General features: G+C 35.2%; 1 protein-coding gene across 3 annotated transcripts in view; it reads right to left on the bottom strand.

Annotated features, from left to right (window-relative positions):
- prima1 (proline rich membrane anchor 1) overlaps positions 1-14,214 on the bottom strand; it is an 87,922-nt gene that overhangs the window by 32,760 nt on the left and 40,948 nt on the right. The window contains exon 4 of one of the 3 annotated variants that reach the window (XM_084090787.1): positions 10,830-13,180. The exons of 1 other annotated variant lie outside the window; for it this stretch is intronic. In XM_084090787.1, coding sequence (XP_083946913.1) covers positions 13,078-13,180 — 103 coding nt within the window. In that variant the 3' untranslated portion in view covers positions 10,830-13,077. Of the gene's footprint in view, positions 1-10,829; positions 13,181-14,214 lie in introns of those variants that run through there. One more of the 3 variants, XM_084090788.1, reaches the window with a different exon arrangement.

Below are 14,214 nucleotides of genomic sequence, written 5' to 3' on the forward strand. Positions count from 1 at the left end.
AAAAAGACACCAAATTAACTACATCACAGCTTTATATATATATATATATATATATATATATAATTAGGATTTCATACATTCATTTCTTATTCAAACAAAATCCTGTCATCCAGCAATCTCCTCCCTTCCTCTTTCATCCTCATCCTTTTCACCAAAAACGTGTTTTGAGAACATCCCAAAGAACATAAAAAATTTCCAAAGGACTTTGGAAAATAACAGTGTCTTTTCTTTTAACCAAATGCTTTTTAATCTTCGCTATTTCTTCAATGCAAATGAACAAGTGCGCCGGTATTTGACAGCATTACTCGCCACAGTTGATTTTTGTTTAACTCGTTTTGCCACGGGTGTTAATTTGAAACCCTGATCACAGGTGTATCTATTTAGCTACTTCTTACTCTCTAGTGTCTAGCACCCTGACGAAGGCCTGTTTGGGCTGATACGCATTGGTGTTTTTTAAGATGTAGCCATATCTTACAATAAAGGCCTTTCTAACTATGTGAGTGCCTGGACGTGGATTTTCTTCTTTTTTTTTTTACAACAGGATCCATCTACCATTTTTGATATTTTGTTCCCCTTCTGGAGCACCCATAGTTTTGTTAGCGAGTACCAGATGCGCCCCTGGTTGAGATATTTTCTTTGTATTAAGAAATATACTTGATGTTTGTGTATAGTTTTGTATTTTTACTTTTGACTAGTTTTCTTAGTCGGGTGTACATTTTTTTCTAGTATTTTAATGTTTTGTTTGCTTGCAAAACGAACCAGTACTCACTCAATAATGCATCACACTCTTCAAACTATAAATTCTATATACAGTACATTTTAAATGGGATAAATTTCCCTGATTCAGTCAGTGCTTTATTAGTTGTGACAATGCATATGTTTGAACAACTTCCAACCATATGATTAATGATAGCATTAGAGTTTCATTTTTCTCTACCTTTTTGGGCAAAGTATAAAAAATACATATAGTATTTTTTGGTCTTCACTAGCCGCTATTGTGTTCCGGCGAGAACGTACAAGAAGCTGAGCTCGTGAGACGCTGTCAAAACAGCTCATTGCAGCCACTGATTATATTGTTCATACAAAGCATCACTGCAGTATTTAAATTTTTTGTTTATTTAAATTAAAAGTTGTGTTCTGATCTATTATTTTCTCTTGCTGTTATATTTTTCAATGTTTCTGTTACGTGTAGGCAGCAGGGACAAAGAGAGGTGAGAATACAGTTGTGGCAGTATTTATTGAAACCAAAAAAGGTCAAAACCAGGAGCAGGAACTCAACAGCTTCACACCACATGCATATGACAAACCAAGACTGAAACACTGGGGAATATATACACAGGATAACAACAGGTTAACAAGGCACACCTAAAACTGTGGAACTGAATCAATGGAATGAATCACTATGGTAACAAACAAGACAAAAGTAAACAGGAACTAAACAGGAAAGGGGAAGTAATGATATAAGTAGAACAGAAAATGCATTTCAAAATAAGAGTCCACAACAAGGAACCATGATACAGGGATCGTGACAGTTTAAATGGCATTGCAAAGTGAAATTGCAGGTGTTTTATATTTTTTTGTGAAAATATTTGGTAGTCAGAGGTGGGGTACTTCCTTGAAAATAAATTCCAGTACAGCACTACTGGCACAACCCATAATGAAATAACCCTTCACAATAGAATATATAATACTTTACAATGAACACTGTTTACAAAAAAAGATTACAGAAATGTTATATCTAGATGAACTATTCCTTTACAATTAAAAGATCCAAAGAGAAAACTAGTTGGTTCTTCTAATCTCAAAGCTGTGGGGCATGTGGAGCTTTATTAATAATCGAAAAAATTATCAAGGATAAACACTGGAGAGCTATATATGACAGTTTATCTGTTCAATGGAATTCCTTACTCACCCGTTGAGTAAAAAAAACACCATCTCCGTGACACTTTTCAAATCCCTCAGTTCTCGCTATCTCCAAAAAGCCAAGCCAATGCTGATTCTTGTTTTATTAGGGGAGACCGGGGACAGTTGCAACACTTTTTGCATTTCTCTCAGTTACTCAGAGACTATTTGGACTAGACCAACCAAATTTGTATATATTAAACTTGCATCTGTCTGCTAATTACCCATACCATTTAAAGATGATTATATATGACATATCGTTCACAGTATTTATTTGAATGGAAGAAGTCAGTTGTTGCAACTGACCCCGACCCAGGGGACAGTTGCAACACAACCATGGGACGGTTGCAACACGTTAAAAATACCTTAAATTTCTCTAATTAATTTGAGCTTTTTGTCTCAATGAGCATATAATTCTGAAAATATTAACTGTTTTAGGCCTACTATAATATTATAGTATTATTTATTTCAATAATATTATTGTAGCCTATAATTTATTTATTTAGTCATATTTATCAAATAACAGTTATTGAGTTTTGTTTGTTTATGTGTAGAACATAGGCCTACATAGATTCAGTGTGCAGGTGTTACAGATGCTATTCAATCTCTCCATATTTCAGTGTCAGACAGGAAGAATTGAACAATTTGCAATGCAACAAACCTTTATTAAACATGCAATTTATAACTTGTTGCAACCGTCCCCAACACTATCAGCCATGACAGAACATAATATTCCTGCTAGACACACTGACTTTGACACATGCTAACCATGTCACTTAGAAGTCAACAAAACAATAATTCAAACTAATGATTAATTCATACAAAATGTCTGGACAGTATGACAAAAAATGTATCTCATGAAAAATTTACTTTCATACCTCCAAAACAAGTTTTGTTCAATAAATGCAGCAGCAAATGTTGAATATGTCTACTGTCTTCTTGGTGGGGGGAGGGTCTAACTGTGCATGTACAGTGTGAGTGTCATCACTCTAGCTTGTTTCTGATTGGAGAAAAATGACATGTTGCAACTATCCCCTGTTGCAACTGTCCCCGGTCTCCCCTACTAGCTCTGTGACTGCCGCGTTCTTTTTTTGCCAGTAGACTCTCCTCTATTAGGCGTTTTTTTAAAAACAAAAACAACGTGTGATTCCCCGAAGGTTCGATATTTAGCGTGCTATTCTCTGTCATTGTGAATGTGACAAAGAAACTGTATTAACAATTAAGTGGCATGGCATCTTACACACAGAAACCACTGGCGCATACAGCTATGCTTAGTGACACATTCAGTGGCACATCCGGTTGTCATTGGCATGTGCCAGTGGATAAAACTGGTGACGTGCCGATGGATTGCGTAATGTGCCACTGACATTATTACGGAGCATGTCACCATATGTTGTGGCACCTCTCAATAATCTAGTGACCCATGCCGCTGTTTGCCGGAGCATTATGTAGATTGCGTAACATACGCACTTAACGGCAGTACGACATTTCATTAATAATATGTTGCTTGTTTATATATATATTTACATAGTACATTTATATTATTATTTTTTTAAATCACTAAATTTGGCTATTTAGGATTTAGTATCACAAATAGATCAGTATAACTGCTCTTCTGTCAGTCACTACTGGAGGAGGATACAATCCTCCATCAGCACGTCACAAGTTTTAGTGGCACATGCCACAATCCACTGGCACATGTACAAGTATCACATGATGCAATCCATCGGCACGTCGCAAGTTTCAGTGGCACATGCCACAATCCACTGGCACGTCACATGATTTAGTGGCACAAGAGCATCTTTTGACGTTCCACTGGCACAAGCCAATAAAATCCAGACGTGCCACAAAGCACAGCAGCATTTGCCAATGGCTTCTGTGCGTAAGATGCTATACCATACACGCATCCAAGTGGCCCGGAGCAACGTTTCTTTATTTACGGATCTGACGGTACACCATCCCACTAGGTCTGAATTATAAACACTTATAATAGGCTTACCACAGAGAATGAGGGTAAGAAAAAAAGTTAGCCTACATGGTGTACCTTTAAACTACAAGTTAAAGCATAGGCTACTGTTTGCATAACTGCTTTCACATTATTGACACAAAATCACAGGTTCTCATGTAAATGAATGATAAAATATTCATTTTTGGGAGATATCACCAGAACAGAAATATTACCCTTTACTCATCAAGTTGAGAAAAGCTAGGCTACAGCTTTTTCTTCCAGTTCTTTTACTCAAACTACAAACCTAATTGAATACCCCTGCATTTTACATACCTTTTTCGAAATATAATTAATAATAAATTAAATATAGAGTAACTTTTTTTAATAACTAATTTGTGTTAATTAATGTATGGCGACGAAAAGAAAACATGTTAGTTAAAAACGTTAAAAAAAACGTGTTCGTTAAAAACTCAAACGACTCAGAGTAGGATATAACGTCACATATGGGAAATCATCATTTTCATTCATTCATACATTCATTCATTCATTCATTCATTGCTTCATGTGACTTCAGAAATCCAGCATCCAAACTGCTATTTATTTATGTATTTACTGCTGGAACCTGATGTGAGATGATCCACCAATCAGAGCCTCCTTAATCTCAATCAATATTTTTGATTGGTTAAAATGATTGGAGACGTGTTTTTCCCGTGGGTGCTATGATATTAAAATAAATAGTAAATAGTACTAATATATATTTTTTTTTTTACTAGTTACTAATTTACATAATGTTGTCAGTAATAGTAACACCGAAGCTGTCTGTATGCCCTTGAAGGTGGGTGCTACCCCGACCTGACCTTTTTCAGGTCAGTTTTGATGTCAGCCAGAAAAGGCTCTTTCCAGATGGCTAGACTGCTTGTTGAGAGCAGAACTGATGGCATTGCCCAGATTCCCAGTATGTCTACTCCTTTTCCAGCCAATGCTATGCTCTGCTTGAAGTTCCTCCTGAAGTATCTCATGTACATCAACATTCTGTCCTGACTTTTCGTATTGTTTAAATGTATCATATTTATTTATTTATTTTATTATTTGTATTCATTTATGTATTTATTATTATCGTGTTTGTGTATATATATGAGGTTTTTAGACCTCGTATATACATCTAATTTTAAGTATTAAATTAAATATTACATAAAATTCAGATATATTATATAAAACAAAACAAAAAATTGTACTTGGCACATCTAACATTGTCTTTTACAAAAGGGCAAAATGGAAAAACAAACTCTGTGGGACTTTTCCCTGTGTTTGTTGCTATGTTTTCTTCCTCAGGCAAAGGCTAAAAAAGGCAGTTTTCGATGTATGCTTTATTTTTATATGTTTGCCGCTTCTTTTTAATCTGATCTAGTACAATAATGTCACCACAATGAATGAATTGACATTGCTAGATAAAATTTTGAATGTAGTTTTCAGCTGTTAACAAACTTGTTCTATTATATTTGATTGCAATTAAAAGATATGTGTGACAGAAATTGTGCCTTAATAATTTAGTTTAAATCACATATGTTGGACCAGGCTCAATGACTATTAAAAAAAAAGTCTATTTTAGAAATATATTCAAGCCAAAGTGAACACTATTCACAGGTTTTGTTTTTGGTAATTATTTAATGTCTTTATAAAATAACCACAGGGTGGCAATGTAACTCCATAGCTAATAAATTGAGAAAACTAGAGGGTCCAGATAAGACAATTGGTGTTGCTGACACTGATGCATGAGTGAAGACATTTGTTGTGTATTATATGCTTATAATTTAGTAGTAGTATTTGAATATATTAGATATTGAACATTGTATAGCCTATAGTGTAATATTTATTTGTATATTAATAGAAATGCATATGTCAGTTTAACCTAGAAGAAATATGAAACTAACACAAAGCACATATGATTTCATCACTGATTTATAGGTATTTTCTCTCTTTTTCTCTCCATTTCAGAGCCCAGGAACCTGTCATCACTCTATCCCACAACTGTCCACTATCATTCAAATTTGTGAGATGGACCAAACCACAACACTCGGTCTTGAGCTTTGTTTTTGTTCATCAGTTTTCCATTCCTTAGAAAGGTCAACGCTGAACATTGATTACACACCTCGCTGTCAGAGGGGCATGGGGGAGAGGGGTAAGTGGCCATTTGTTTTGTGCAAACTCTTTTAAATGGCCAGAAATCTTCAAAAAGTGCTGGCAGAAGAGGCAGGAGCATTGTAGGGCTCTCCATCACACTCTGGCACCGGTTGACACTAGAGCTGCTCAGTGTGCATGCGGCTGACTTTTCCCCAGGCATCCAAAACTGCAGAGTGTGACTGCGGTTTTATTTCATGCAGTCAAATGGTACCTCAAAACATACACTGTAGAAAAAAACCTGTTGTTTTTTGTTTTGTTTTGTTGTTGTTTTTTTCCACAAAAAAAAAAGAAAGAAAAAAGGGAGCTGTGGTTGCCAGAATAATTCTGTAAAAATACAGTACAATATACAATATACAGTACAATTTTACAATATAAAACTGTAATTTACAAAAAGAAATACTTAATAATTGTTCAAATTAAAAAGCATCAAATATGAGCTGTCTTACAGGGAATTCTGGGAATGACAATTATTTGATTGTGTTCTTTTTTATTTCCCAAAATGGCACATTTAACAGTGCTTTACTGTAAAAATACGTAAAGTTAGATCTGTAAGGGAACTTACTGTTAACCAATTAACATGTTTTTACTGTAGCATTTTTACAGTCTTTTAAAGTTAAAATTACAGTAATTTTTTACAGTGTACATTTTTACAGGGCTGCTCTCGTCAAATTTTTTAGTGTCTCATGGAACATTTTAACTGTCTATCCAGATTGAGACGGCTATTGCTTTTATTCAACAGTTCAATAAACAAGAAGATATATTTAGTATTTCACATTGTAGCAAATTTTGCCCACTATATTTTTGCTCCGCTAATGAAAATAGCTCCAAACTAAACCAAAGCAAATGCGTTCCTGAGCAACACGAGGTGTTTTTCATTCCTGAATGAATCGCTGAAGTGCATGATTCAAAGACTTGCTTATAAAGACAGTCCAATTGTTTAATTCTTAAATGAATCAGTGGTGTTGAAAATAATCAGTTAAGAGGACTCCTTGACTCACTCAGGTTGTTTCATTCCTCTGAATCAGTAATTTTGAACGAATAGTTTGAATGAATGATTCAATGATTAGCTCATAAACACAGTTCACTTGTTTCATTCTTAAAAGTCCCCCTGTAGTCAATGATTTTATCCACTCATCTTTGATCACAAAAATGACACATTTAAATGTTTTTAATGCCTTGAAATAGCTTGAATGTACTCTACACCTTTGCCTCATTTAGTATACGCGGTTCTATGAATATGCAAATTAGCCCCGGCTCCACTCACTCACGCTGGCTCAGAGATCAACTCGTTGACGATCACACGTTGACTTGATTGGTTCCAAGGTAGTTTGTGACGTCAGAAACGTTTTAGACTGTCTCAGTCATACTCAGACATACTCAGCAATGGTGTTGACATGAATTTGCACATGGTTTGTCTTAAAGCATATTAAAAACACCACATAGACATATAAACAACATTAAAAGCTTGATTTTCACCACAGGGTGACTTTAAATTAATCGTTATTGAACAAATCAGTCAAGTGGATGATTCCTTGACTTAACCACTTAACTGGTAGTGGAATAAAAAAAAATGCGTTTTTTAAATGTTGAATGTCTTTTAATGTTGTGATTTTTGAAAGGCGTGTCACTCGCGACACTTAAAAACGCAATACGCAAGTGCAATGCTCAAACACGTCCGTCTAGTGCATGTTTACATGAGGTGCATCACAATTTGCGTACTTGTGCACTATTCTATGTTGTTTTGTATTCCCAAAAGAAATAGAGCACTTTAAATATGCAGATGATTAATTAACCAGGAAATGTTGGACACTTCATGCACTTTCGCAGCTTTAATTTATGTAGCGGAGAGGGAGGGGCTGTCAGACTCTGTTGAATGACAAAATAATAACCTTATAAAAGTCATACAATACATGGTTAAGTACTGTATATGAAGACCTCCAATGCAAAAGCCTCTAAAAGCCACCTCTGAGATAATAATATTGAGTATACGTTCATCAAATACTTTCACTACTAAATCCCAGCCTCAGCCCATTCAGAAATGCCGGTTCTTGGGTAGAAACCTATACATAGGAGCCTGATAAAAATGTTAATATAAAACAAAAATTTTAGAAGGACTTAGAGGCTTTTGCTTCTGAAGTCTTCATATAGTGTATAAGTGCATAGTGTAGTGTGTCATTTGGGACACAACTAAAGAAAAACAATGGACAATGTTATATCAGCTTATACAGTCAAATTTGTGTAATAGAACTAACTGTAATGTATGCTGTAATGCACAATATAGTTACATCCCGGATCTGGGTGGAAAAAGACTGAACTGAAACCAATAACTGACGGTAACCTTGTTGAGGTTTCTCACCATTGAACCAAGTCTGAAAACATCTCTTCAAAGAACAGCCTGTACAACAGAGAGGTGCATTTTTCACAGATGTTGTTGTTGTTGATTCTGAGGCTTGGACCAATGAGATGCAAATGGGTGCAGCCACATTAGCAGTGGTGCATTGGTTTTGTTTATGGGGACAGCAGAAGGATTATCCCCTCCAGTCCATTTCATTTGATCCATATGGCCCAAAAGGCCTTAGCTTCAGCTGTGCCACAGCTTTGGAGCCACGGTTGAGTTTGTTATTGTCCCAACTCAGGCTGAATGCAGTGCTACAAATCCTGACAATATAATATGCGCAGTCAGTGCTCTCTCTACAATGACACGGACAGAAAAGCAAAGCTTCTTTAGTGTTCTGTTTACTTATTACAAATGTTGTGCATGCACACTGAGCAAAGTTTAATTCAATCTATCATTTTCATATGATTTCTCGGTGGAATCATCGATTACAGGGCTGTCATGATGAAGTCATATATCTATAGATTTGTGTCATCGTCTAAAAGTGGACCCCTTTCTCTCTATCTCTCTCTCTTCCCATGAGCAGGAGCTGAGTAGAGCGATTTACAGGCTGTCGGGTTGGCTTTGTTCCCGTGTAAGTCAAGTCTCGGTGGAGAAGAGACGCATCAGTGCTCCAAATGGCCCCAGCCGTCTCATTGCATTATCTTCAAATGGCACGTCTGATGGAGAAGTTAGAGAACAGCTCTCCTAGCTTCTCTCATTTAGAGATGCCTCCCTTATTAACATGTACTGCACCTAGATAGTTGTGTATATGTTCGTGTGACGAGATATTTGTGGGTATTCATGGGTTTGTGCTATGTTATATGTCCTCTCAATCTCAAGGAACGGCTTGAGATCAGCACTGCATTAATACTGGGTCACCTATTATAAAGGGCGATTATGAGGAAGCTTAGAAAGGTGAGAGAATCAACTCCTCATTCCGCCAGCGGCAAATGCATGATTGCCTGGAGGAAAAGGAGCTATGCACATGAAAACTTGTTGATGAATTCATGAATGCCTGCACTGAAACACTTATTTATTTAATAAATAATTATTATAATATATATGTATAATAATATAAGGTATCGTTGTTAAGGCAATTTCATAAATATTTGTATTTATTTATGAGCTATTTAGGCTATTTATTGTTATTCATTTGTATGTATACAGAATGTAAGATTTTTTTTTTTAATGCAAGTCTTTTATGCTCACCAAGGCTGGATGTATTTTATCAAAAAAGCGTAAATTATTATAGTAATATTGTGAAATATTAAGATATTTGAATAATTTAAAATTTAAATTAAAAATCATGCTACTTTTTTCAGGATTCATAGAAAGTTAAAAAAAAACAGCATTTATTTGAAATAGAAATCTTCTCTAACATTGTAAATGTTTTTACTGTCACTTTTGATCAATTTAGTTACTCAACTTTTGAACAGTAGTGTATATAGTAGTAGTATATATGAAAATGGCTTATAACCTGAACAATATCTTAACTATTTATTTCTGAGTTTCAGTGTTTTACATACATTTCAGAGACCTGTGATGTACAATGAGAGCATTGGGTCTGAATAATATGAAGCCGCTGACCAATAACTTTGACTGACTAGAAGCCGCACTGGAGCCTGACTAATTGACAGTGTAAACATTGTAAAGCATCAGCTTTTTCACGTGAAACTGACTGACAGACAGCAGACTCGGCCTTCAGGTTCTCCAAGCAATTTATCATCCTTATCCACACTGGGGTAATTTATCTGGCAGCACAGAGAAAATATCTTTACACTGTGGTTCTTATTGGAAAGACATCTTGATATTCCACTTTTCTAAACTACCTGTCAAGCAAGGTGTGTCGGCAGACAGAGGTGAGCCGACAACATTTTCTCCCCACGGTTTCTCTCATTTAACTCCATCAACGGATTCACCCTTGCCTGACATGGAGGTTTTACTAACTGTCTTGGCTGAACTTTAACTTGAATAAAATGAAAAACAAATATTATGCACCCAAATATTATATTAAAAGAAAGTTTTCGTAAATAGAAAAAGAATAAAAGAAAACGTTTTATGCGCGTGAGAGAAATCTCTCTTTTATAAAGAGTCCAACAAGGCCTTGTTGTTGCTAGGTATAGGATATTTTTAGGACAATAATTATATAGAGATGATTATATCTCAGATAGCAATTAATGGAATATAATTATCCACTACATAAAACCACAAAGCGTTCCAAGGTTGACAGATATCAGGCATCAACAGTGTAATGAAATCAGATATTTATAAGCATACACTGTTTACATATTATATCTGCTATTTTCAGACTGGAAAGATGCACATGTACAGAATTACGGAATTACTCTTCCAGTTTAAATTATGACAGACCAATTTAGAGACCAAATTATTTTTGCAGACAAATAAGCACAAGATACAATTCAGTAGTACAATTTTATTTAAAACTAAAAAAAGTCAGCAAGTTGCAATTAAATTAGTTCAATGCACAATATATAATTGTTTTACATTTTGGTATGTGATGCATACATTGTGCAACAACCTCTGATTACTCAAATATACATTAATGGCTTGTTCCAGACAAACAATAACACTTATTCTGTTCTGACGACACATCGATTTATACTTACCCCTATAAACATTTTCTCTTACTCTGTACACACGATAGACTGTCAAGAAGGCAAATATTGATATGTACATTCATGCAATACAATTCTGAGTATCTTTGTACAGTATAATACACATATATCTTCAGTACGTATATCTTGTTGAACGGGTGAATGACTGTACAGTAGAGTGTGAGAATGTTTTACAGGATATGAAGAGGGATGTTTGTTTACATAAGCTTGTATTTTATGTAAACATCATTGCTCAGTTGTATATGGTTTTATATTATGATTCATAGATCAGTGTTACTGTATGCATGAACATTGCATCACTGTTTTCTAAATACAACAAGCTCCTGTCTATAAAACAGATATTTAGATACACTGGATATACAGTTCTAATAAAAATAAACGAAACAATAGAGAGGGTCTGATTGAGAGTGACATTACAAGCTAAATTTAGGGTTAAGCTTGTTTGATGAATCACCTTGATACATCTTTGAAGCATCCACTAACCCACATGAAATCACAGTATTAACCACTTCAAAAATAGCTATAAACCATCTTAGTAAAAGTATGATAAGTACCATCCTAGATTTTAAGAGTTGCCAGAGGGGTCAAGAAGGGACTTGATGTGAATCTAGAATGATTTGCAAGCATTCCCAAGACTCGAGATGGACAACAGGCCACAAATGATGACATGATTATCAAATCCAGTTACACTAGAGCACTGTTTTCTGTTATATTAACCTCACTGATTTCAGTTAGAGGAAATGACTAATGTAAAAATGTATATATTCCTCATTGCTTTAAGTTCTAGAAAAAACATATAATTTAAAGTTGAAATTGAACATTTAGTAAAAAGTGTTTAATTTCATTTTACCATTTTATTTCTTGCTTCCCATTTGTATCAGTTCAATATATCTAATTGGTGCAAAATTATGGACCACTTTCATATACAAATGTTAAATATTTGAGAACGGGAATGTGTGGCTACTGAAAGGTAAACTGATTCTGGACATCCATCATATTGTGTCCATTACATAAATATATAACACAGAAAGCCAAACTTCTATATTATAAAAAAAGTTAGAGAGGTCACCTATGTTATGACTTTTAAAATCTCAACTACTCAAACAATTATTCATCTCAAAATTAATAGTTAATCCATATTTCATACTGTACATAATGTTGTCTAAGCAGCCAGACATTGCTTGGACATTCACAAAAACTATACATTTCAGTTTTTGGTGTCTTTTATCTTTATAATTAGACAAAAAAAGTATAGATTTTAATATCAGCTATTTATCAGCCATAACATGAAACATGATTGATATTTTTCACATGTAGGCTACATCAGCCATATTTAGCTTGTTTAAAATGTATACATATCTATAGAATGATCAAACTTCAATCAGCTAACTAATAGCAATGCTAACGCTAGCATTGTGTTTTTGTATTATCAGCATGCACCTCAAAAACTCTATCCTTTCCAATTGCATAGTAACACAAACCGCAACAAATTTCTGGATGTTTTCTTGTTCTCTATTGTATATTTGGTACACAAGTGCAGGATGAACTAATCCATTTGGACGCTCTAACAGACTCTATTAAAACAATGGGGCCAATGCGTAATTTATCCATTCAACACATTTACACAATCTACACGAGGTGAGAGAACCCTTAATGTTCAATGAGGGACACTGCAGAGACAGAGTTAAAGACAAAAGAAGACAAGAATTTAAAAACATCATTGCATTCAACAGAAAGTGCATGCGTTTATTTTATTTGTTGGTGTTGTATATTGTCATCAGGTTGAGTCTTGTGATACTCGTGCAGCTGCCAACATTGCTAGGAGTTTCCAAGTCTCCTCAAAGCCTGCTTATACTTGCCTATACAGTCTTTTCTTTAAACATCGTTCTATGTCCCAAGAAGGGCAGCCATGCGGTTTACAGTTCTTAAATTCATAATATACCTTGCGTCCTTCTCATAAACCCAAACAGAGAGACGGTGGTGCTGTAGCGAACAGAATGTTCAGCTGTACATGCCTTGCTGTAACATGGCCACTATACTCCAGTGTTATTGGTTTCCACTACCTGCTGTTTACAGCGTGAGCTCATGGCATACTCCCCTCGGCTTGTGCCATTCTCTTCTTTTCGGAGGGGTTTCCTGGAAAAGAGAACAAAAAGAGGACACTTCAAACAACTATTTTTGCTCAGAGTGAGGATGCTATTGATCGGTGGTAGAGGCCTGAGCTAAGTCAAATGACATACAATGTCTCAAAGGCAAACAGGCAAAATGGAAAACTAGGAATAGAAAATGCAAATAGTAGGGTTAAGATGGCCCCTTAAAGATCAATGTGCATTTACTTTCATATTTAGACGTAATTTTAACATGTGCAGGAGGTTGATGCATCAGCCAGTGAGTTAAGGAAAATGAATGGAAGCATTTGCTAAGTCAGTGTTTCTCAAACTCGGTCCTGGAGGGCCACTGTCCTGCACAGTTTAGCTCCAACCCTGATCAAACACACCTGAGCAAGCTAATCAATGTCTTCAGGATCACTAGAAACTCACAGCTAGGTGTGTTTGATCAGGGTTGGAGCTAAACTGTGCAGGACAGTGGCCCTCCAGGACCGAGTTTGAGAAACCCTGTGCTAAGTAGTCACAGCACAAAATATGAATTATATTAAGCATTTGTTTTTACTAACATGTATATATATTTTAAAGTGTCATTAATGTTATATACTAAATCGACTATTCTGTTTAAAATTGTTTTGACAATTTAGTTAAATAATTGAATAACCGATGTCAAACAAAACAAAATCCCAATAAAAGAGGTTAATCTGAAATGGAAATGTATTCTGACTTATACAGTGGGGAGAACAAGTATTTGATACACTGCCGATTTTGCAGGTTTTCCTACTTACAAAGCATGTAGAGGTCTGTAATTTTTATCATAGGTACACTTCAACTGTGAGAGACGGAATCTAAAAAATCCAGAAAATCACATTGTATGATTTTTAAATAATTAATTTGCATTTTATTGCATGACATAAGTATTTGATCACCTACCAACCAGTAAGAATTCCGGCTCTCACAGACCTGTTAGTTTTTCTTTAAGAAGCCCTCCTGTTCTCCACTCATTACCTGTATTAACTGCACCTGTTTGAACTCGTTACCTGTATAAAAGACACCTGTCCACAC

The sequence above is a fragment of the Abramis brama genome, assembly GCF_963993115.1.
Source record: "Abramis brama genome assembly, chromosome: 18".
Lineage (NCBI taxonomy): Eukaryota > Metazoa > Chordata > Actinopteri > Cypriniformes > Leuciscidae > Abramis > Abramis brama.